This window comes from Amyelois transitella, chromosome 7 (genome assembly GCF_032362555.1).
Source record: "Amyelois transitella isolate CPQ chromosome 7, ilAmyTran1.1, whole genome shotgun sequence".
NCBI lineage: Eukaryota > Metazoa > Arthropoda > Insecta > Lepidoptera > Pyralidae > Amyelois > Amyelois transitella.
The window spans coordinates 6841290-6867551 of record NC_083510.1 but is presented as its reverse complement, the minus strand read 5'-3'; the positions used below and the strand labels follow the sequence as shown (position 1 = coordinate 6867551).

General features: G+C 34.6%; 3 protein-coding genes across 10 annotated transcripts in view; 1 reads left to right on the top strand and 2 right to left on the bottom strand.

Moving 5' to 3' along the window:
• Nucleotides 1–6559: 6559 nt before the first annotated feature.
• Nucleotides 6560–12243, top strand: LOC106132154 (tubulin alpha chain). 2 transcript variants are annotated; one of them, XM_013331496.2, is made up of 9 exons: nucleotides 6560–6743; nucleotides 7345–7570; nucleotides 7836–8008; nucleotides 8213–8341; nucleotides 8552–8722; nucleotides 8983–9123; nucleotides 9604–9819; nucleotides 11070–11233; nucleotides 11522–12243. In XM_013331496.2, the coding sequence occupies exons 1-9, from the start codon at nucleotides 6741–6743 to the stop codon at nucleotides 11655–11657; spliced, it is 1359 nt and encodes a 452-aa protein (XP_013186950.2). In that variant the 5' UTR covers nucleotides 6560–6740; the 3' UTR covers nucleotides 11658–12243. The 2 variants fall into 2 exon arrangements, with proteins under 2 accessions (XP_013186950.2, XP_060801002.1); XM_060945019.1 differs by having other exon boundaries at nucleotides 7342–7570.
• Nucleotides 12244–13378: 1135 nt separating this feature from the next.
• Nucleotides 13379–26262, bottom strand: part of LOC106133732 (uncharacterized protein ZK1073.1) — a 38725-nt gene continuing 25841 nt past the window's right edge. For 5 of the 7 annotated variants that reach the window (XM_013333587.2, XM_013333558.2, XM_013333573.2 and 2 more), the window contains 6 exons: nucleotides 23331–23394; nucleotides 22982–23099; nucleotides 22233–22551; nucleotides 21467–21588; nucleotides 19794–19956; nucleotides 13379–15178 (listed from right to left, as the gene is read on the bottom strand). In XM_013333587.2, coding sequence (XP_013189041.1) covers nucleotides 14990–15178; nucleotides 19794–19956; nucleotides 21467–21588; nucleotides 22233–22551; nucleotides 22982–23099; nucleotides 23331–23394 — 975 coding nt within the window. In that variant the 3' untranslated portion in view covers nucleotides 13379–14989. The remainder of the gene's footprint in view (nucleotides 15179–19793; nucleotides 19957–21466; nucleotides 21589–22232; nucleotides 22552–22981; nucleotides 23100–23330; nucleotides 23395–26262) is intronic. The other 2 variants (XM_013333567.2, XM_013333595.2) reach the window with 2 other exon arrangements.
• Nucleotides 15540–17741, bottom strand: LOC106133775 (dehydrogenase/reductase SDR family member 13-like). The gene has a single exon (XM_060945054.1). It carries the CDS (start codon nucleotides 17497–17499, stop codon nucleotides 16531–16533), a length of 969 nt encoding a protein of 322 aa, XP_060801037.1. The 5' UTR covers nucleotides 17500–17741; the 3' UTR covers nucleotides 15540–16530.

The following is a 26262-nucleotide window of genomic DNA, read 5'->3' as shown; positions in this document are numbered from 1 at the left end:
TTGTGACAACTTCTGTGAGATCATTTCATGGTGAATATTTGATAGATATATTTTCATTTGTTTAGTACCAAGTTAACAAGAACAAATGAAAAACTTATCACGCTGATTTTGAATTGAGTAAGTATTTTTATTTTTTTGAAAATCATAATATTAAAGCTGTAGTAAGCTTTTGAAGTGGGTTTATTAGGTATACCTACACCTTAAGAAGAAAGTTGCTATGACATTTAAGAAACAAATACTTATTTATTTTCATCGGAAGATAATAAAAATAAATACATGATATAAAACTTTGGTCAAACTTCAAATGAGGTTCTGGTTCAGATTTGTTCTAGAAGGAGCCGTGTGGTTCCCGGCACCAATAGAAAAATAATAGGACCATTTCATCTCTTTCCTAAGTGAAAGGCTTATAAACTTAGGATTCTTCTTAAGGCGACGGACTTGCAACCTGTCACCTTATATGATTCTCAATTCTATTAGTAAGCCAAACAGCTGATCGTGGCCTATATTTATGTATATATGTTCTAGAAGGCCAGGCAGCAATCCCTCCAAGCAGTTGATTTGTTGACTTAACCTTTCCACTTCGGTCGTGATCAAAAGCTGGTGTATTCCTTCCCCAATGATCCAGTAACGATGGATCCCGGAAAAATGATAGACAGGGCAAATGATAATTAATTAATTTCATAAATCAGTCAGTTATTTAACATGAACTCATATTTAAATTCAAATTTCTAATTGCAACTACTTTTAATTTCTAATTACATATAAAAAAATATGTAAAATCATAAACCAATGGATTATGACAGTGGTCCCCCTGCTAAAACCGTCACCATGTTTTTTGGCCTAAAATCTATTTTTTCGATAAAAATCCTGCGCATGAATGAAGTGCATTGTTCTCGATGCAGCGATGCATCGTGGCAGATGGGAGCCATTGTATAGCGATAAGGGTAAACGGTTTGACACCGACACAATCGGTCAAATAGTTTGAGTATAGTTAGTGGATTCTATTCGGGTATTGTAAAGTAACTATGTACCTACCTATTTCGTCATGAAATAAAATACCTATCATTATCGGCCTAGACAAAATTAATATCAAGATTTTCCTAACGTATAAACCACAAGAATTATAAATCACCCCGAGTAGATCGAACATTGAAAACATCTTCACAGAAAAACAGAAAATCCTTTTTAAAATATAATTGCAATCAAGATCTATTACAGTTTTTAACATCGTAGTATAATGAAATTGCATTTCCTTTTTATTGCACATGGGAACTACCACACAGCTGAACGTGGCCTTTCAGTTTTTCTAGACTGTTGGCTCTATCTACCCCGCAGGAATTTAGACCTGATATATGTTGTATGTATGAGAACTACCACAAAAAAAATTTTGATATTGCGGCCTAAAAAATTACATAATGCTTTACATTATGTAATTTTTTCCAGATAACCTAGAGCATTTTGCATATCAAGTAACGTATTTGCACAAGTAAAATAATGTATTAGAATTAGAAAATAGGCAGTACAATTATTATCATGGTTTCAGTTTAAAAAATTAATAGGTAAGCAAATGTCTGTCATTTATAAAATAGGAAATCACACAGAAAATAAAGTCAGTAAATCTTTTGTGGCGCCGCACCTGGCGCTATTGTGCGCCCCTCCCTCGTAGGGAGCACGAGCTCCCTTAAGATTTAATTACCGGCTTTTATTACGATTGTAGAGAACCAAGCTACTGTTTACTTTATCTCCCGCTAACTACTCCTTTTAATTCTTTTGTTAAATAAGTTTGTAAAATTATCAAAGTATTTAGTTAATTACCTTATAAGAAGGAATTAATTTCTCGGGCGTATATTTTACACAATAAGGATGATGATAAGGTCCTAAAACAATATATATTCGTTAATAATATGATGGAATACACTTAATTTAATAATTAATTTAATACATTCCGTGAATTTCCAGTTTTAATTTTGACACCAAAAATGTTTATTCATTGAAAATACAGCGTCAAAGTAAAAAAAAATTATCTTCATCTTAGAGGATAGGTATAAAACTCGTTGACAAGTTTTTTTTTATCATAATCATTTATTCCTTTAATTAATCAAAACATGTATCGTATGTCTGTACATCCTTTTGATCTACAAAATCCCTTGGAAATCCGCAGGGAATGATCATGAATATCAAACGCGCATCGCATTGGGGTTCCGCACTTATCTGATCCAGATTAAACCGGTAAAAAGCGGTCATTATTCCGCCTCCATGGATAAAATGGGATTTTTCATTTTGCCCACACCTTCATGCATTGTTGCTGTGGATTGTCATTCGGCTGTGTAATTCTTATTATATTTAAAATATAAAAAAATATAGGTATGGTAGGTGCATAGGATTCGAATGCATGCCACATTCAACTCGTGTGCACCTACCGTACCTTGTGACAAAATTTTTTAACGAATTGTCACTATTTGAATCTCAATTAGGTCATTAAGCCATACAGCATAACGTGGCTTTTCGGTGTTTTCGAGAGTTCGTTCTGTCTACCCCGTAAGGGATAAGGTCGTGTATACCTAGTGTGATCCTCTTAAAATGATATGATTATAAACATGCATGAAATCACTCCTCTATCCGGGAGGAGTAGACACTTTAAAGGAAATAAATTTAGAAGTTACTTCTAGATTTTATAAACGTATTTATTTTGATGGAATAAATATAGTAAAAATGTTTTAATATTTACGGCCAAATGTGACAAATAGCAGAAGGGTAGATGTGATCTATGCCTGCGCATTACAGGAGATGTGATCTCTGATAGGATTGAGGTCGGATCGTTATCTTCGCAATAGTTGCTAATGCATTCGGATAGCATCTAGAATAGCGGAGGAAAAAGTGAATGTGCGAAAATATTTAAAACGTTTTTTATGAAGAGAATAACTATCAAAATCATATTAAGGGATTTGAATAGGATAACAAAAAAAAATAATGTTGATCTAAGAAAGTACCTACTTAATAAAATATTTATACGCATCAATAAATTAATAAGTTTAATAAAAAATCTTACACGAAAACTACGAAACACTTTCAAGTACAGTGATAGAGTTCGTCAATGTAGCATTAATCACACAAAAATATGTTTATTGGGAAAGGAATAAAATGATGTAGTTCATTTATCGACCATAAAAAGACTTCTACGTAACTTTAAAACCGGCTTCTTGTTACGAGTATCTAGGGAAAGCTTGATATAGTACACCAAGGACAGTCATTCTATAAAATTTTAAGAAAATAAAAAAAGTAGTTGAGCATTTCAAAACAATATCTTATAAGAAATTAGTTACACATAAGAGCTAGCTATCTAATAAACCTACATATACTATAATCAGGGAAACCCAAAAATGTGAGAAAAAGACTTCAACGATCTCCGTTGTGGGTAAGTATGTTCATTAGGTATTTGATTCCTCTAGTTAAATTCTTTAAAATCATTACCGCATGTTTATGTAGTTTATTGAATCAAATTTGTATATTATTTAGTTTATTGTTTTAAGGACATATACCTAAGCGGGTCATAATTAATTCAGTTTCATTTATTCGTTAAATTTAATGACAGGAAATACTGATTATTCACATGGATTAGTCAGTGACATGAAATAACGAAATGCGATTTGCTTAGCCCCGAAATTGTAACCCACCGTAGTAAATCAATGCTACGCTTCTTTCCGACTGTTTACTCACAAGCCGAGGTGATCATTTATTCAAAAACATACGCGACTATTATAAAATTTGCATGTGAATGCATGTTTTGGAGGCTAACAGTCGCGACACTCGACTGTGACTGAGTCGTGTGTTAAAAAGACAATAATATGATTTATGTCAACCGCTGTAAAGTTGTTGCGGTATAATTATAAAAAACCGACAAGTGCGAGTCGGACGTTCGAAGGGTTCTGTAACATCATCACGTTTTCTCTTAAATTTTATTATTCACTTCTACCTATTATGACGTCTATGCGCGTATGACTTTATAATGGATTTGAGATTCAAATAGTGCCAGGTCGCTGGCCCATCGCCTACGACTACCAGAACAATCTCAAGTTTGTAAGCCTATCCCTTAGTCGCCTGTTACGACATCCATGGGAAAGAGATGGAGTGGACTAGTTCTATAGTGCTGGGACTTCGACACACGGCACTTCTTTACCGTATTAATATTGAGTAAAAAATAAGAAAAAATATGCGTTTACTGTACATAAATATTTTAATTTGTTTAATTTTTAGCATTTGCTGTTATATCGGCAACGAAAATACAGTGAAAGTTCAACTTTTTATTATCCCGATTTATAAGATACAGCCTGGTGACACACAGATGGACAGACAGACAGAGGTTTAGTAATAAGGTCCCGTTTTTCCCTTTAAAGTACGGAACTTATATAATTTACTAGCTGTGCCCGCGACTTCGTCCGCGTGGAATAGTTATTTTGGGCATAATATTTATTTTTGCAAACATCCTCCTCGGCTTTATCAATTATAGCTGCTAATTATTATGCGACTTGGCGACGACTTGACCCACATAATTACCCGCGACCGAACGGAGACCGTATGTATGCGTTTAGGGTGAGAGGTTGTGCGTTTGTGTGTTTGTTTGTGCAAACCAATGTTAGCATATATCTCCAAAACTATTGGTCCGATTTTAATAAATAAAAGGTCAGGCGGTCACGCGTATTAGAAAGAACGCTGGTTCGCCGTATTAAATGTTTCGCTGCAAATTGCTTATAACGACTATATCTCAAAACCTATTCGTCTGATTTATATACTGTAAATGGCAATTTTAGTCTACATGAAAAGCCGAAAGTAATAAACATAATTATTTGGATAAGGATTAATACTGAATTAAAGAAAATTGGTTTCAAAATAACTCATGTTTATAATGAAAAAATAATCTTAAAAAATGAACATAAAAGTGGTTATTGTAAGTAAACCTTAAGAGATAGATATATGCTCTTGCGGACTTTTTTGTGGCAAAAAATGAGTACTTCACATCTTTAGTACATTGTTTTACTATATCTTTGTTGGTTTGCGCAGCGTTCGCGTGGAAAGCTCGCAGATGGCCGACTCATTCAACTTACACCTGCATTGTTGACGTTTCCCGTAGGAAATCCGGGATAAAATGTAGCCTATAGCCTTCCTCGATAAATAGACTATCTAACAGTGAAAGAATTATTCAAATCGGTTCAGTAGTTTCTGAGATTAGCGCGTTTAAACAAACAAACAAACAAATAAACAAACAAAACAAACTCTTCAGCTTTATAATATTAGTATAGATTGTATTTTATCTTATTTATATCCAGGTGATAAGTTTTATATAAGTATGCCTGTAAAGAATTAACTCAAAACTACCTGCTGGACCGATTTTAATCACGTTTAGAGGTTAACAGGTAGTAGACCTACAGGAATGACGAAGGCTACTTCTATTTCTGGTTTTCTAAATCAGATTTTTTCTTTATTGCTAATCCCGGCTAGTTCTACTTACCGATATAACAAATTAATGTTTGACTTCGAAGAAAACAAGGATAAAACGACTTTTCGATTAAGAAAAGCATTATTTAAGTATACAAGGCATACTTGTAGGTATATTAACCATCACTTTATAATATTTTTGTTAATACAATGGAAATTACAATACAATCCTGTGTAAATTTAAATTCAATTGACATTTTGTACTCGTATGAAAATTTGGGTAAGTTTAGGTACCTTTATATTAAAATTAAACTAGGAACTTAATTATCTTTGATAATAAAACATAGATATCCAATTTTTTTCCGGCTAAACTCTTTTTTGCAGATTTCATAAAATAGCATAACAATGTTCTTGCAATGTGAACACGAAATGTTATAAATCGTAATCGTTAAAGGTCGTGGCAATTGGAATGACGTAGTCTCTGCCTACCCTTTCGGGGAATAAGCGTGATTTTATGTGTATATTAAAAATAAGTATAAAAAACATAGGTAACTATTAGAAAACTGATTTAATATGCTAAGAATACAAACTCAAGCTACCAACTCTTGTTAGATTTCTAGCGAGGATAAAAGAGTGAATTAAATAACATAATATCGTAAGGGTCCAGACACAGACGCACCCTGCCCAACGGTTGGTCCCATCGATCTGCCATTGTGCCCTAATAGTTATGGGGGAGGACCCCAACTCAGTGCCCTACTTGCAACGTATAAATACTCTCCACCCTCGGCTTTGTGACCACAGACCAGAATTTTTTTAATTTACGTGGACAGGTTCATCTTTTGTCTTAAACGATCAAGAATTGAATTGCATACCAATATTACTTTGAAATATATTGTAGGTTTCTTAATCATTAAGACTTTTAAAGAATTAAACAACCTTCAGATTTTTCGAAACTATCAATGAATATCAAATCCGTAAGGAATAAGGACTAATAAATCAAAGGTATTTTATAAATATGGCTCAAAATTCCCTCTCTCCATCTTAAGGTATAGATATAAGCCTCCTTGTTATAATTTTCAAAATAACTAGACACTACTGGCAATTGAAAGTTTTTATTTATTGAACAACAAAATTCAAAAACGGAATAAAAATTAATAAACGATCCATCCGGCCCATCAAGAGGGCACTGATTCGCATTTTTTTCAAAATTTCAGTTCCAGTAAAATTTTTGTAGCGATTTATTGATATTTTAATCAGTTTTTATATTTATTTTTATATCAGAATAAACAAAATTATCAGTGTCCATAATGGTAAGTATATTTTTATATTTTTCTTAGATATTTCCCTCTTCCGGGTTGTTCCATCAGTTTCCATCTAGCTATTATGGGGAGTCTTGGTTATTCATTTCCATGGTAAAAAGGATAATGGTATATTTTTCTAATTACTTCACTTTTGATTTATATAAATATTTTATCTACAACAAGAAATGTTTATGAAACTACATCTTATGTTTTAAATTTGTACTTACGGGATAAAAACCAAATGTGAAGCGATATCAAGCCATCATTTAGGTGGTGAGTGTGCTTTTGTAACTATTTCAAGACTTGCGTAAGTGAATACTTTCAATGGATGCCATGATGTACTTATTAACAGTATCTTGTCAAAATATTGCAATGAATCAAGAATTTCGACCATATCGAAGTCGGTTAATTGACTTCTTTGATGTTTGTTTTTGACAAAGCAGTCGTAGTCACGTGAAGACGCATGAAGTCGTCTGACATGGCCGTTACCGTGGGACAACTCAATGGAATTTGTGTGATAGACGGGATGCTTGACAGTTGTTTATATCAGTCAAATATGAATACTGATAGATTAAAAACAATAATGTGATGTTTTTTTATACGCGAGCAGAGGGAGTGCATTTCGGTGCACGTCGGCCAAGCCGGGGTCCAGATGGGGGTGGCGTGCTGGCAGCTGTACTGCCTGGAGCACGGGATCCGCCCCGACGGCACCCTGCCGGCCTGCGAGACCGACGTCAACTCGGGAGACTCTTGCTTCAACACGTTCTTTTCTGAGGCGGACCGGGGGAAGATGGTACCTAGGGTGGTGATGGTAGACTTGGAGGCTACTGTGATTGGTTAGTTTTTTTAATAAGAGTATAACGGTTTGCTTGTAACACGGAATCTGCTCTGACAGGAGCTTGCTGGCCTGTTGGAAATAGATAGATAGCAAAAATCGTGTACCTAGTGGGTAAAACTAATCTAGGTGTCATAATATCTCTTTTGTACATTATCAAATATTATAACATTGAAGATATTATTGTCGGAGCTAAAGTTACTTAAAATTGCACCAGAACAAGAATTTCTTAAAATGTTTTGGTGAACCATACTTTTCTCTTTTAGACGAAGTGCGGTCCGGAGAATACCGACAGCTGTATCACCCTGAACAGCTGATCACAGGTAAAGAAGATGCAGCGAACAACTACGCGCGAGGACACTACTCCACCGGGCGAGAGGTGCTCGGCCCAGTCATGGAGCGAGTGCGAAAACTTGCTGACCAGTGCACGGGACTACAGGTTTGTGGTTCTTAGTAGAGCTAATTGCGGGAATGTTCGGAACGTTGGTGAATGGCAGCTCTAATAAAATCCTTTTTGCAGCGACACTTGCAGTTTCTTCCCACTTTTTTCCATACACCTAGTTCTGTGATACTAAGAATACTTTTGTGTGCCCTAGATGGTGCACCCATTACTTTTCTATGCTTAATTTTATGTTTTTCTCAGGGCTTCTTCGTTTTCCACTCATTTGGCGGTGGAACTGGATCAGGTTTCACGTCTCTTCTTATGGAAAAATTGTCCGATGAGTTCGGCAAAAAAAGCAAATTAGAATTTGCAATATATCCAGCGCCACAGGTAACTATGTAGTGACTGTCATTTAATTTTATTTTAATATGATTTTTAAAGTAAAAGGAAGCTACCTGCGATCATACATTAAACATCTCTAAGTAGGACAACGTGCTCCAAGATGGGAGCGTAACTTGAAATACAAATATGACAAGTCATATTTTCAGACGTTTATCTGGATCGTTTCGAAGTGACCTCTAATCTACTGTTTATCCTCAGGTATCAACAGCAGTGGTGGAGCCATACAATGCCGTGCTGACGACACATGCCACAATCGGTCACTCTGACTGCGCCTTCATGGTGGACAACGAAGCTATTTACGATATCTGTCGGCGGCGTCTCTCCATTGAGAGGCCGTCTTATGCAAACCTCAACAGGTTAATATCACAGGTATGTATATTTTCCAATCATTAGTTATCCTTTAACCATAAACGAAGCATGTGCCCATTCAGAATTCTGAATGACTGAATGAACAGGCGATGAGTGGAAATATCCAACAGTAGCATGAACCGGTAATCTATAATGACTAGGAATGCTTGTTGTTCTTTAGGCATAATATAGGCCTTTTCTCTGTAACCTCTAAGCACAGCATATGAAGGCAACCAAATATTTATTTTGACCTGATTGTATCTACGGTTTGTATTCGTCAGGTGGTGTCGTCAATCACGGCGTCGCTTCGGTTCGACGGCGCGCTCAACGTGGACCTGACAGAGTTCCAGACCAACCTCGTGCCTTACCCTCGGATACACTTTCCTCTCGCTGCTTACGCACCTGTGGTCTCTGCTGATAAGGTACTTTAAGAGTAGCCTGCGTGAAAGATTGCTAATCTCGTTGTCTCAGTCGTTTGCCATCTTTGTCACTGGACTAATTTAGAATTATAATTATTAACTTTCTCTTTCAATGTATCCATATTTTTGTATTAATTTTGAAGCTTCTGACAACAACAGATACACAGGTACAAAATAATTGGACAAAAGCGATGTTGGCTGGCGATGTTGGTGTTGGACCAAATATGATATTTATTCAAAACATTATTATTACCTACTTAATTTTAGGAAAGGACTGATTACTTAAAATTAGGTTAAAATGTTAAAATGCTCCCGTTCCTGAGATTCTTGATGGCCAAAATGTCAGTTTCCAAAGGAAGGTTTCAATATGTTCAAAAATTAACTTTCGCAGATTGTTTTAATATAATTTTTATTTGTAAGAAAATGAACTTGGCTGAAGGCGTACCACGCCACGTGGCATGTCAGGTGATGTTATATTCCCAGGCATACCACGAAGGCATGTCAGTATCAGAAATCACTTCGGAGCTGTTCGAGCCACAGAACCAAATGGTGAAGTGCGACCCTCGTGAGGGCAAATACATGGCGTGCTGCTTGCTGTACCGCGGCGATGTAGTGCCGAAAGATGTGAACGCTGCGATAGCTGCTATGAAGGGCAGGGCTGGTATCCGGTTTGTTGACTGGTGCCCCACTGGATTCAAGGTGGGTTGGAACTTTTTATTTCACAACACTGATATGCTCTTATATGTCAAATTCAAATTTTGATTGGCATTAGTACCACAACGTTTAACTTATATAACGGATCTTCATATTAACCCTTTGATATTGGATTGATTGTCACCTTTTGACCACTTAATCTTCTCGGTGGGTTTCCTGTATCAGATTTAAGTTCTATTTTACATTGTCTCATGTAAAAAAAATTACGTCCATATGCATATTGTTAAATATAATTTGAACTAGACAGAGGAAACTATGCCAATAGGCGGTTTAGGTGACAGCTCGTCATTTTACGTATTTCGGCATTATCTTAATACGTCGCATTATTATCACGTCTCTTGGCTTAACTAGACAACATCTAGGTAAGTACTTGTCTCATGCTGTATTTTGCAATTTGTCCGTCGAGCATGTACAATCAAGTTTATAATTGTTAACCATTTTTTCCTATTAATCTATTTTATGCTTCTCTGAGTATATTTTATGAATCACAAACAAATATTATATGTCAAATATGAAGTGCATGTTATTAAGTGCTGTAAACGTTTTAAGAGCCCCGTCACACTAGCGTTTGTCCAGCATAGGCGCTCGATGCATGTCATGTGTCATGTACAATCCTGTTCGTATCCGATTTGTCAATGACGCGACGCTCTGCAGTAACGCGACGCATGCGACGCGTACTCATGTGGTCTATCAAAGACGCTGGACAAACGCTAGCGTGAAGGGTCCCTAAGTCTTTTCCAACTTTCTTTTGTTTTAACGATTGTTTTCGTTTCTGGTCTGTCATTTATTTCATGATCCGCTACTCGTGAATTTAAGTTTCAGTTTATAATGATATTTTCTATTTTTGTTCATAATAAAATATTAGAAAAATCTGGATTTTCCTTTTATGCCTTCTTGTACAATGTCGGACGAATTCTGAAAGTGACGAAATACAGCATGAGACAAGTAGAAGTTGTCTAGTTAAGCCAAGAGAAGTGATAATAATGCGACGTATTAGGATAATGCCGAAATACATAAAATGACGAGCTGTCAACTAAATCCAATAGGCACGTCATTTATTGGAGGCCAAACAAACCGATTCTGTCCACGGTTGCATTGTAAAACACATTTAGTCGATCTATCAACGTGTCGAAGTACAGCTTGTGCTAAAAAGCTGCAACAATCAAATAAGTTCCTACTACAATAAGAGGAAGTACTTAGTACCTGTATTTTTATACCATGTCTTGTATTGTTAGGTGGGTATAAATTACCAGCCTCCGTCGGTGGTGGCAGGCGGCGACTTGGCGCAAGTGAAGCGCGCTGCGTCCATGCTCAGCAACACGACGGCCATCTCGGAGGCGTGGGGCAAGCTCGACCACAAGTTCGACCTCATGTACGCGAAAAGAGCATTTGTGCACTGGTGAGTGTATTTTTGTTTAAATGAGTTTAATCACTTCAGGTCTACGAACCCTCTAGAAGAACTTTATAATAGTGCAACTACAGAAACGAATTGTCTGGAGTACTTGTGTGCTACTTCTCTTCCCGCGCAGATTGTATGGCTCATGGTAACAACCTATCACCATCTTTGAATGCCACTTCCATCTTGATCCAGAGCCTTTATTTGAGCAATCTTATATTGCAATTGTTCTTGTTCGTAATCTGGATTTAACGTTAACTTTTAACGTTAACTTTTCTGGTTTCTTTTAAGGTACGTTGGCGAAGGCATGGAAGAGGGAGAGTTTTCAGAAGCACGGGAAGACCTGGCAGCTTTAGAACGAGATTACGAAGAAGTGGCCGTGGAAACGTCAGATCTACAGCCCGGTTGCGACGATGACGAACTATGATGTCACGCCCCTAAAGCCACCCGCCGCGTCACATTCGTGCACGAACTGGCCAACTGCATGCAGTGAGGCAACCACTGTATGTACTATTGAGATTTGGAAAATATTGAGGCTAAAGGATAAGTGAATTTATACAAAGATTTGCCTGCACTTAGTAAGTGCCACTGTATTCAGTGCGAACCCAAGGCGACTGGTAGCGTCGCCACCGAAGCGGATGCACAAAACAGCGGCCGCATGATTATATAAAAGTTATTATGGCAGACCTGGGAAATTATTTAAAGGTTCGAAAATATCCGCGGAGGTCGGGTGATGCTCGAGTTGCTTACTCCATTCCTTCCTTGCAGTCTTGAAGTGAGAGCTCCCTTGAAGCGTTTCTTTAGCGGGCAGTCTTGCGACGTTTTTTTTTTCTTATTGGAGTTTTTCTAAATTTTAAAAGCAAATACGCGCTAGAGAAACAAAACATTTTTCTTTTCGAACCCATGACCCGTGACGCAAGTGAGATGTCTTTATTTAAGTGTAATTGTGTAGTATTTTGTGCCTGTCTATCAGTGTCGTGAAACTATTTTGAAAAAGTTTTGAAAGTTTTGTACAGTTTATGTCCACGTTTCAATAAATTGTTTTATTTTCGATAAATTTGTTTTATTAAAGTCATATAGTTGTTAGTAACTTACCGTTATGTATCGAAAGTTAGGTTGAAGGAACCTACCAGTTCTCCGAAGGCCTTGGCAGTGGTGGCAACAATATGGTTAAGGTACGTTTTGCGAGGCCCTCTAATGGTGTGAGAAGCGCTGTAAGGGTTTAGAAAAAGTATTAATATGCCACCTGGCAGAACCCAGTCACGGATAATTAATAATATTTACTCTTTTAATATGCATCTGTGGTTAAAATATTTGTAGCAAATTCCTAAAATATGTAAGTAAAAAAAGTAAGTTTGACTGAAATATCAAATGTTTTTGGGCCATGCCAGAGAGCACATACTCCAGCAGAACCTGTTTACTATCAATCATCATCATCGTCATCACTTCAGCCGTAGGAAGACCACTGCTAAGTAGGTATATACCTCACCCATTGATTACCACTTCGCTCTATTGGAGATCATCGGTCCATCTTTGAAGGGTCCTTCGCTGCGCTTTCCGGTATATGGTCTTCACTCAAGGACTTTTTGACCCCATCGGTAGCTACTACTAGTAAGATTGGTAGTATATTACAAGGGCAAGATAGAAAAATACTTCTACACACTATGGTGTGTAAAAGTCTAACATAATCTATACTATAATAAAACAGTAAAAATATTTTGTCTGTACATTTAGTATTTTTGACTGAAATGGATAGAGGGACACTTAGAATGAATACTTAATAGAAAGCAAAAATATTTCTTTTAATTTCTTGTCTGTTTGTCTCCTATATTATATTTTATCTCCGAAAGTACTGAACCGATTTACTTAAAACTTTCACCAATTGCTTTAAGTAAATCGGTTTCATCAAAATCGGTTCACTAAAAAAAGTTATCGATATTTGAATGAACTCAAGCCATGAGTTTGCCTGCAAATAACTTACGAAATTTAAAATTCAAACACATCATTGTACGACAGCATAATACCTATAACATATAAATATAAGTGAAAATCAGTTATATATATTTTTATTTTTATTAAAAATATTTTTTTTATTGTTTGAGTATTTTATTTAAAAAAAACAGAAAATCTAACATAAATACTACATATAATAAAACGGTAAAAATATTTTGTCAGTACATTTAATATTTTGATTGAAACGGATAGAGAATTTTTTTTTACTTTTTTTGTCTGTCTGTCTGTGTCTGACTGTATGATCAAGATTCAACTCGAAATTTACGCGGACGAAGTCGCGGGCAACAGCTAGTAAAAACTAAAATAAACCTGAAAAAAAATTCGGTTGACTGGAACAGGACAACTAACTATGGGTAGTTTTTCAAGAATTTTTAAAAGGTAGAATTTTTTTTTAGACAAAATACGGAGTCTCCGTTTAGTCCTCAATAATAGAAGGAACGAGCTAAAAACTGACATAGACATTATTTACATACTTAGTCTCTTATAAAGCTTATAAAGTCGCGAGTATCAGCTAAGCAAGTTGTTGAAAAAAATAATTAATTCAATGGTTGAACGATTTACATTGAGATCCTTTCGAGGTATAACAGGACGGTAGTAATGCTCTGTGATCAGCCTTCATATCTATAATAAAGCAAATAGAACATTAAAAAATATTTATTTGTAATTTATTCATTCAATAACTAGGTACATCATAATATTTTCTTATTAGCCACACCTAGCGGTGAATTTTATCATGCGCCATTCTAGATATAAGGGCACATAAATACCGAAGTACCTATCTACCTATATATTTGTTGAGGGGAAATCCCTCATAAATACTTAAATTAAAAAAATTCACATTAACAATTACTCATATTTTACTTATTTAACATTTATGTTATTTTATCTCTAGAAAATATTTATAATAGGTTCAAGTTTCCGCAATTTAAAATGACTTATATAGTATGGATCATTCTATATATATATATATATGACAATAGACACGTAATTTGCCTGTTAACATTGCTAAACCTAACATTTCAAACCAACAACGAGTATAATAAACATTTTAACAAATCTACGTTTAATTTGTGATAATAAATGTCGAAAGATAATATATAACAGGTAATAGTAGAGGTAAAACGCTTAATAACAGGTGATTCTTTCCTGTGGAAAAAATCTTGAAAAATGTAAGTAAAGTTGTAATACACTACACAAATCAATATCTGAATATTCGACAAATCAAAACTCGTTTAACCTATATGCATTATGGAGAAAAAGTTTATCTATACAATATATGTATATAATCTGTATGGCACAAAAGGTCGACTTATGATTACATTATTACAACAGTAAACAATATAATTACGATACTAAATAATATTACATTATTACTAAGCTAATACTAAATTCATTTAGTAGGTAGCTTTAAATTTTAAAAATAGATTCATATTTGCAATAGAAATCATATAGATATATAATCGTAGGTACAAATTATGGTATTTCATGTAATGTTTGATAATGTATTACCTATACAGTTTAATAGGTCTCCCTCCTAGCATCTCTATGCAGCAAGGCTTAGAAACGTTGTTTTAACGACCTACTTTCCTACAGTATGAACTAGAAGAATAAATAAATTGTCGTTAAGATAACCATGTATCCTGATTGTGAAACGGCACCAAATTTACTCTTTCCATATCTTTCTTCGGTGGTTTCATTTTCCCAGCCTCATGCCTACTCGGGTAGCGAGTCGGCCACGGCTTTACCCTACAATTTCCTGGGGGGTGGGGAGTCAGACACGCTGGGCGTGAGGGACAGCCGTCTGATGTTGGGCTTGTCGTACTCCTCCATGGACATGGCACGAGACATGCGCCTTTCCACGCCTGGTGGGGGCAGTGACGTCAGCTGACCCTGGCCTTGGCAGAAGAGCAGCAGCGATTGGGCCACTTTTGCCGGCTGAAATTTATAAAAGGTTAGCTTAATAATGTAGTTATTGAATCACTTTATCCTTACAAACTTTCGCATTTATAATTATTAATAGGATAGGATTAGTAGGTATTAGCCAATAAAATAGCATTCTTAGGTTATTAATGTGATATTAATTAGGTACTTAAACGGCAATTAGGTACCTATTGTTGAGATAACTCTTAATATCATTTAACATTTGTTTATTTTGTGTCAAAGAAACCTATATGAACTGTAGATGACCTAGGAAATAAGGCATTTTTGAAGGAATTCATATGAGCAGGAAAACATTAAGTTAGTCTCTATTAAAATATTTAAATATCTTAATGATAATATATATAATAAAATATAGTGATGTTTCAAATCTTTATTTTGAATAAATATTAACTAAACCATTGAAATCATGATACCACTTATTAAGATTTATATAAATACTTATATCAAAACCAATAAATACAACGGAAACATTAATTATTTATGTTACAAAAGCTTTATGTCTAGCTATTGTAATATTGTATTTGTCGAAGATGCAGATCATACATCAGATATATCGGATATATATCTGAAGTATATTCTGAATAGGTATCTATTCATTTTTAAAATATCAATATTTACTATTCCTCAAATCTTAATAGTAAATATAAAAATAAATACCTAATCTGTACGCTTAAATTTTTTTTACAAAACATTTTAAGATATTGTTTTAAGAATAGTCCTTTGGCTTTCAGTCCTTGTTCTAAGTCTATAATTCGTATAAATTTAAATTCATTTACCTTGATTTTTTATGTTATTGTAAAGTAACAATATTTTATTTAGTTAAATAACAATATTTAATTTACATTTTCACATTATGTTGCTTTAACGAACATCTTTAATATATAATGTAAGTATTTAGATTTTTGTGTTCGGTAGCCGATAAATTGATATGAAATAATGGTACAAGGACAACCATAAAATAAAAACGAATGTACCTATGGTATAAAAAAGGACATTTCATCTCTACAATATTGGTCACATTTAAAAATACTGAAATTATGTCTTGTTAATAAACGATGCTTAATCAATGCTTAAGCATTTACATGAATAAGGTAACAATTAAGTATATCCACCTGAAAACCCAATAATTCAAAGTTAAACCTGCATACATTAATGAAAATGACTGATATCCGCTATCGACCCTTGATACAACTACGTTTAACTGGCCGTACCGGGGAATTCACTCCGCAGTTCCGCACACAAGAAATTCCTAGTTTCGTACACATGAAGTAACTATATGGATAATACTTTAACATCCTATTACGAATATTAGGTATAACATAATTCACTTAACAATCGTTTTATCACTAAATGCATTCCTCGTCCTTCAATTTCACCAGCCTAATTGATTCCTCCCACACTTTCATAGCGAGTTTGTCATCGTAACATCTTGATGCGGGTCTTGCGATTTTACAATTTCTGAAAAATTCACCACTGACTTTACCAGCACTATTGCTTACTGCAGCATATATCGCTGTTTGCGCACCTTCCCAAGGTTGCTTGAATAGTACTAAGAATATGAACGATACAAAAGATCCGAATCCTCTCCCAACAGCTGTTAAGAAGATTTTTGTACCAACAGCACCAGGGTCTACGGCACTCACAACAACATTAGACTTTTTTAATCGCTTTGCTAGTTCACGTGTAAACAAAACAACACACATTTTACTATTCGAATAAGAAAAAATATTCATTTTCGGTTCATTCCAATTCTTGAAGTTTATTCTTCCTAAGCTGTGCAAAACAGATGCCGTATTTACAATCCTACTCGGTTCTTGAGATTCGCCAGTTTTTTTCAGAAGCGGTAGGAGTAAAAGTGTCAATAAAAAAGACCCGAAATAATTTACTTGCATGATAAAGTTCATTCCATCCGCGGTGGTGCGCCTGCCTCCGGTACCGAGGCCCGCGTTGTTCACTAGAATATCCAATCTGTCCTCTGTTTGTAAAATATCTGCAGCAAACTTTCTGACAGATTCCAAAGATGATAAGTCCAAAAATTTGAAAATAACATTTTCATTGCCAGAACTTTCGATGATCTTCTTTTTTCCGTTGTAGCCCTCATCTTCAAATGGACATGCTACGATGACCTTAGCTCCTCTGTGTGCAAAATCTATTGCGATTTCTAGTCCCATTCCACTGGTACCACCTGTAACGATGACAGTCTTGCCATCAAGTCGTTTTTTGGATTTGCATATTAAATTCGTGTTCTTCTGGTACAGTCCGACAATCAATCCTCCGATAAAAATTATTTCAGCAATCAACAAAATCACCGACATTGTGATTCGAAGTTCTGTACGGAATTGAGCGACTTGCTCTTTCGACTTCAAATATAAACACTTGGTTCTTACTTGATGATGCTGTCAATCATTTCTTACGATTGTTATTTAATTTCATCTCGCGGCGTGGTTCGGTAGGTGGGGCTTATTTTTTGTTAGATAATAAATGACCTCCAAACCCACGTGGGTTTGCTCGGGTGCACACCCGCTAAATAGACTTGATGCCGTCCAGTAGACTTTCGATGTTGTGTAATAATCTACGCGAAGATTGCGTGCGGCTACACGGCCGGGCAAAATTAGTTGCCATTGCAAAGTATACAACTAGTAAGTATTTATTTGGTAAATTATTGACCATTTAAATTTACTTTATATGAGTAGGTACAATAAATTGACAACAATTTTTCAAAGGTTCAAATCTTAGACATTTCTGAAGTCCAACCTTTATGTATAAAACTAGTTGTTGCCCGTAACTCCGTTTGCGTGTTATTGGAAATACGAAGGTTAAGGTTATTACCTTAGTATTAAAAAAGTATATAATAACTTTGGCTTCCACATCACATGATCTCGATCTTCCATTTTTTTCGCCAAAAGAAAATGCTCATCAGGTTGAACAACTTTTGTTAAGACGTCTTTTCCATAATTCGGATGATATAGCTGGCTATAATGATTCTGCATCAGGTGTTCCAGATCTTCGATTTTTATACGGCAACAGAAAATGCTCATTAGGTTCACCAACTTTTGTTAAGACGTCTTTTCGATATTTCCTATAGTTTAGCTGAGCTGATTGGTTCGATATCAGATTTCAAAATAAATAGGTATAGCCTATATGTTGGCCAGGCATAAGAGCTATACAACAAAAAAAGTCTCATTCAAATCCGTTTAGTAGTTCCGGAGATTAGCGTATACAAAGAAGCATACAAACAGACATGACTTTTTTTTAATTCTAGCTTGGTTACTATTTCTTTATCGTAAAAAATATTTTTTTTTAAATATACTCAATTTACAGCCAATTTTTTTTTTACTGTTTTGTTATATGTTACGTTGATGGTTAATAACAATTCTTTTTTTAATAAATAATAATAGAACCTAAAATTTAAGACAACACAAATGATAATGCTTACATTACATTAAAGAGTAAAACTCATAAGTTTTACTAAAATAAAATATATATATATTTAACTACATTCAGTTAAATATATGTTCTTTTTATTTAAGGGTAATACAATTTACGGAATGGCCCCTAGGTTTTGCCTCGCAGTGTAAAATTCAACTGAATTGGATAGTGGGGATAGCAATCGTTGCAATTTTCGTAATAATGCAGTTCGCATCGCGCTCGAGGTTTGCAATCTATATAAGTACCACATAGGTATATGTAAACTGAGATAGTAGTATTTATCTACGTTCCTACCTATTCATGCATTGAGGTCTTATCTATATAGTACCCACTTTTAAATGTGAATGGTACACAATAGTAGTTCATTTATTCACTTTTCCAAATGACGCTTTAAACTCATTAAAATTCTAACCAGACACATTTATTATAATAATGATTAAGTTAATTAAAATATTTTGCATTTGGTTAATAGGTGGGAACAATAGAATTATGAATAAACTGCTGTGTTAGAAGACGAGGCAACTAGAGGCTATATGTTCATATCTTTATTTCTTCTGTCTTTTAAGAAAGATCTTAGGAATATGAAACGAAAACCTAACAATAACCAAATAACTTAATAAAATACATAGACACGTTTTGATTATAATTAAAAACATGCGAAATCTATAAATATCGTAATGCTCTTCATTTTCATCTTACTTTCCTATAGACGGTTCAATAGTGAAAGTTATGCCGCAGACCATTAAAATTTCAAAAGATAGTAAACTATGTTCTGCGTAAAGGAACCGGTTAGTGTCGAATACATTGACACAGATTGCATTTGCAATTCCATCAATGTGTACAGGGTCGATGATTAAAAAAAAGGAAACAGAATATAAGTATTTTGTTAGTAAGGGAATTGAAAGAGTATTGCATACCATATCTCAAACAAGTCTCATTTAGGGATGATTCTCACACAAAGAGCCGTGCACCGTGCACTGCGTGTAAAGAGATAGCAAGCCAAAGGTCAGCTAGACCAAGTGGATTAGGCTTGCAAGCAGATCATGGGTTGATATATATCACTAAGTTAATCAGTTTTTTAATAAATGTCTTTAATTTATAAAAAATAATTATTTAATGATTTAGTAAACAAGTCATAAAGCCTTTATTATTTTCATGATTGATTGAAAGTAGTACTTACAGCTTCAGCTAATACATCTCCGGCTTTTTCCACTTTGAGAATGGTGACTTTGTCGCGATCTAGCTCTTTGTACAGCTTCTCCACCACGCTTGAGTAGGGACTAAGCATGCCCGTGATCAGCAGGATGTCAGCTTGGCAGCCCCGAAGCACTAGGTCTTTGCGGCTAAATAGTAAAAAAAAAGACATAAAACAGTAAAAAAGAAATTTATGAACATTGAATGTGTTTACATAAATAGTAGAGTAAGAATGTGAAAAAAAATTGGTTTTGTATGTAGATATGTCTGTTTGTTATTAAACGTGAATCTTACGAACTACTTGACGGATTCGGTTAAAACTTATTATTTAAAAGGCCTTGATTGTCCAGCTTAACTATTTACCTATAGGAAATATAGAAATGACATCTTAACAAAATCGTTCAGTCGCGTGAACTAAGTCGTGGACATCAACTAGTGTCTAATAATTATTTTATTCTTTCTTAACTTTTCTTATGGATTTATCGCCAAATTTTAGCTTTTGTTCAGTCCTGTAGTCTCGTTTTAGGTATGGCACCGTCACAAATCAATTCCTGCTTACTCCTGGTTGTAGGATGTGCAGTGTACAGAACACGATGTTTCCCTCACCGTAAAAACTTTAATTAACGTATATAACTTAGAAAGTAGTCATTGGCCGCGGTAGGATTTGAACCTCTGCCAACTTGGGTTTCACACTTTTTTAACCGGGCACATTTACTTTTCGACCACCGATGGATGCTAGTGCTAAATTATATTGTCCATCTAAATTGTATAGTTGTTAATAAACTATATTTAAATCTGATAACTGATTTCCGTGTTGAAATACAAAAACAGTAATAAAGTAAACGTTAAAGCACAGGTTAAAGAAACAATATACAGTAAGTATCTATTATTTTGTCATTAGTAATAAGGGACTTTAGAACGTGTTACATCTTCTTTTATCATAAAATACGTACTTTAATACAAAATAACAAGTTGTATGCTAACTAACTGCAAACATGACATGGCTATAAAACTTTTTCACCCTTTTGTGCTAAAACAATAAAATGAAACAATATAAACTAATACATTTATCAAGGTACTCGTAAGTTCTCTCGTTGGAACACTATGTTTGATAAGTACCTACTTCTTTAAAAATACGAAGAAAGAAATTGTAAGTGATCCTAATTTCCTTTTTAAATTTTATGTTTTGTTAGAGGACATAACAGCGAGGATGTGTGGAGCTGAGTTGGTAGGACCTTAAATAAATGTGGCCATTCACATATGTATATCAAAATACATAAGCTGTGAAGTGAATATAATGGCTGGTCAGGGTGATATTTCTGCATATATACGTAAGAGAAAGTTCTAGCCTAACAGAATGTTTAATTGTTCAGCTCCAATACATTTATATGCACCAGATAGTCCCGCTTGGCAGTCAGCATTTTCTCAACTCAGCTAAATACAGCCCGCTTCAATGAGAACCCACCCTTATGATGTTATATCTTAAGGCATTGTCTTAAAAAAAATTATGACTCGATAAGTTTTCTTCGTCAATCAGTACAGTAGTAGTATAAATAATCGCCAGCTATTAAGGAATACAGAGGACGAGGATTAAACAGGAGGTAAAAGAAGTTAGTCGCCAGCTATTTTTCTACTTCAATTATGTTAATAAGAACTCACTTTATGAACGCCTTGACGTACAACTTAATGTTGTGAGTGTTGAGATTGCCTCGCAGCCTGGAGCGGTACTCTGTCAGCATACGCTCTCGCTCGCACGCCTCGATGGATTCACTGGATATTTGCTGTTAGTGACACCATATGTAACATTATTATATCTCATGTGATCACACCTCTGATCAGGACTCCAGCCTGTTATATGGCTATGACTTTGAGTTATATTTATAATATTGTACTGAATTTTTTTTATCCTTTTATATTTCTATTGATTCTTTTTCAAGTTTCGGACTAATTTATAAATTTAACCATAATATTTTAAAGTTTTGTCAAATCTAATAGCAATTTTGTCTAAAGCCAAGCTATATACCTCTTAAAAGAAAATAGATCAATATTGGAATAAGTTGTTAATATGAAAAATAATATATTAGTTTAGATACATAACAGTCTGATTCATGCATTAGTAAAATTCGTGCTTATAAGTGAAAATACACATTGATTACATATAGTTTTATCAAAATAGATTCCATCACCTGAAATATATATAGAAACATTTTTTTTTTATTGAGTTTCCAGTTCGATTGACACAACAGAAGAAGTTGTAAACGAAAGTTCGTATACTTGGCCAAAAGAAAGCTCTCGAAATTTACGATAATGAAACATATTTCAGTGACAGAAGTAAGTATTTTAAATAAGCTACATATACCCGAAGCTTACCCAGTGACATTCATTGAAAATTAGTAGAGTTATCAATATAGAGAAGGAAAAGTACCTGATATTTAAAATCTACATCCTGTGTATAACTCACGTGGCCAAACTTGTGATAGATGAGAAAATCTTCCTCAGACTGCGAGATGTCAGCGCCTCTCCAGCGGGAGAAGCGAGTGCGGAAAGCGTCAGCTACTGATGACGTAGACCCCGTACAGTTCACCAGGATGAGGCCAAGGAGTCTTCGTGGGTGCGCGAGGCCACATCGAGCGAGGATGTTCGCTCCGGCGCCTTCGCCGAGGCCAATGGCGTATCGAACGTGCAAGAAGTCCAACACAGTAATAATATCTTCACCTAAGGTCTGTAGTGATGGAAATTGATAGCTGTGGACGATTAAATTAATTATTTGTGAGAGATTGATTTCCCTGCGCCTTCTAGGCGGCGGCTTCAGGCCTTGAAGTGTATAGGTGTACCTCTATACTTCAGACGCATTAATCTGGAAAGTAATTTCAACTGACTTTGTATATACCATGACCTACTAGGGCAAGTTTAAGTACATTTTCCGGCAGTCTATAATATTTTTATGCTAATTGTTGAGGTTATTCCTAGTAGGTTTATTGGTTAAGAAACAATGTCACCTATATTATTAAATTTAAACTTGCATATTCAGGCATTGATTGCGTAACTACAACCCAAGCTAGGTAATTTTCTCCTATCCAGATATGAAGATCAGATTCGCCACGCCATCTACCTACAACTATTTTAAATTTGTTATTTTAAAAGACTGAAAAGCAAAACGTTAGTGAAACTTACGAGTCAGGGAGATCTGGAGAGTTCTCCTCGTGGCCTGGCACATCCACATGGATGAAACAGGATCGCTCTTTTATCTCGCTCATCGCTGGGGTAGATATGAAGTCTACGATAGACGAATCTGTATAGAAGAAAATAAAAAATATTTTTACTATTTTTCGGATATTTATTTTAAAAAAATGCTATAAATCTCAACTGGTCTATCAAGTGACACAGGTTTATTTTTTGAGAAAATTTAATATATCAAGGAATAATAAGTCAAAAAGTGAGTAAAGTACTATTATGTTGTTGTTTTATTAAGTTGACTCAGTCATGTTCTTTTGAAAATTTAATACTTTTTTTTAATACTCACGATTGGTACCCAAGTCGTGTACCGTAAGGAATACACATCTTTTGTCTTGTTGACTCAAATCTCCCTGAAAATAAATCAATGAAATATTTAGAAAAAACATATATAATTTAAAGCCAGTATTTCTGGTCCTACCTACTCTAATACGCATTTCATTTTGCAACAATAACATTTTCTCATAGTAAGTAATTATAATTATGTCTTAAAGGATATAAAATAAAATATTAATAGAGTCTAAAAGGAGATACGAATTGCAATAAAAATGTGAGAAAATAATATCTGTGAGAACAAAGCATTTACGATACGGCAATTATTACAGTCAGAGTATTATATAGTATACAGTCAGAGTATTATAAAACACAAATACATGCGATCTAACGATATCCCATTTAACGATAGTATTCTTGGACCTACTCATAATAATTGCAAAATTAGGAAAAAGGTATTAAGTAGTAGATATGATTTGATCTGTCCTCAACAAAAAAAAGCAAACTATTTTTTTAATAGGCAACCTTAATGTGTGCTTGTACAAGTATAAGTAGGTATAGTATATGCAATATTATATAATAATTTCTATGTATTTTTACAAACTAGTTAGGTATGTAAAAATTTTTTGATTCGCCCCGTGACTTCGTGCGCGCGAAATATAGTTTTCCGTGGCAATGTCAAACATTCCTTCTTTCAAACAACACGTGGGTCGGGCTGCACGTTTTTCGACCAGCCAGTCAGTTTCTTCTTTATAAGTAAGTAACTATATATATATGGCTCTGTCTACCCCGCAAGGGATATAGACGTGATTATATGTGTATGTTTATCAATACAGGATTATAATGAAAAACACTGGAGTGAAGTGCCTGAAGATACCTATTACACTAACATATTCTTGTTTCTTAACAAATGTTGAAATATAATCATAAATTGTCATTGATAGTATACACATGTAATTATTCCGAAAATGGTTAATTAAAATGGAAATAATTGAATTAGTATGAGCATGACAAAATGATTTAACTTGACATGGTAGGTATTGGTATAAAAATTTACCTTTACTGATTTAGGTTAGCTAATAACATAAGCGTTTTATAAATATTTCGTTTTAGGTTATTCATCAATTTACTTTTACGAGTAGTTGCACTTCGTAATTTTATGCATGAATGAGCTGACAATTGGAAATATCGAGAAATAACGCTGACATGTAACTTACCTGTCCCAACTTCGGAAGTGTTCCCTGATAGCGTCAAGTAAAAGTAAAAAAATGTCTAAGTATATTTAAGTACTTCTTATTTTTTTTTTTTTTTTTTTTTTTTTTTTTTTTTTTTTTTTTTTTTAGGACAAATTACACTGATTGAGTTAGCCTCGAAGTAAGTTCTTTGAGACTTGTGTTACGAGATACTAACTCAACGATACTATATTTTATAATAAATACTTATATAGATAAACATCCAAGACCCAGGCCAATCAGAAAAAGTTCTTTTCTCATCATGCCCTGGCCGGGATTCGAACCCGGGACCTCCGATGTCACAGACAAGCGTATTACCGCTGCGCCACAGAGGCCGTTAAAAACATAACATAGATTGAAAAACAAGTACCACATAGAACTACATTTCTAAATACATACATATAATCACGGCTTTATCCCGTACAGGGTAGACAGAGCCAACAGTCTTTTGAAAGGACTTTAACAATCTGCACGGGAATAGCAGCAGCTAACACACACTGTTTTTTTCGCTGCTAGACCAACATGGTAGCTTTTTCTATTTAATTTTAATGAAATCAGTATTTTTCTCTAATTTCCCTGGTAATTTTGTAGGTTATAATTACATTCAAATTTTACCATTTGTTATGTGTTTAAATTAATTTTTACTTTACCTAACAATATAAATAAGTAACTAATATTTTACCGCGTTTTTGTTCAAAAAGATTTGTTCTTGTGGAATTTTTAATAGCGAAATTATTTCACATATTTGATATAATGTTTATGCATTACTTGTGCCGTGTGGTTCCCGGCACCAATACAAAAAAGAATAGAACCACTCCATCTCTTTCCCATGGATGTCGTAAAAGGCGACTAAGGGATAGGCTTACAAACTTGAGATTCTTTTTTAGGCGATAGGCTAGCAACTTGTCACTATTCGAATCTCAATTCTATCTTAAAGCCAAATAGCTGAACGTGGCCTATCAGTCCGCTCAGGACTGTTGGCTCTGTCTACCCCGCAAGGGATATAGACGTGATTATATGTATGTATGTATGTATTACTTGTGAAATAATTAAAATGATGTAACACAATAGGCATTAAATTGCAGATTAATAAATAAGTAGAATTAAATTCAAGTAAGAATAATTAACACTTCATCTGACTATTCGAACTACATATTTACAAACTGGTTTTTAATTTTTATTTTTTAATTTATGTTCCCGTACATATTTACCAGCTAAAACGAACCTACGTATTACCTTACTTTTACCATCGTGCACCTCTTCTACTATATTATTAACTTATCCATGCGAAAAGCATAAACCCTATTATTGTGGTAACATAATTCCAAGATAGCTGTTTTAGCACCCACTTCCACGGCAAATTGGGTGGTTATGCGGGAAAACTAAAATGTCAAACGACACCAAATTATCCTCTTTTTCTTTTACCAATTCTGCAGAATGACATTTACAATAACCTCGAAGACCACAAAAAAAAATATGTGGAGAGGCCTATAGAAAGTCGAAATCATTATTTTAGGCGATGGTCTAATACCCTGTCCCTAGTTTAGAATGTATTCGCATAAAGACTTTCAGCTAAACGTGGCCTTCCGATCTTATGGGTCAGGCTCTCTTTAAACTGCAATGGAAAAAGATTTGATAATATAAGACTATGTTACTTTTGGGATCTTTATGAATAAAAGACAAATTAATAAAAAAATATGGCGTCTAGCTTACCCG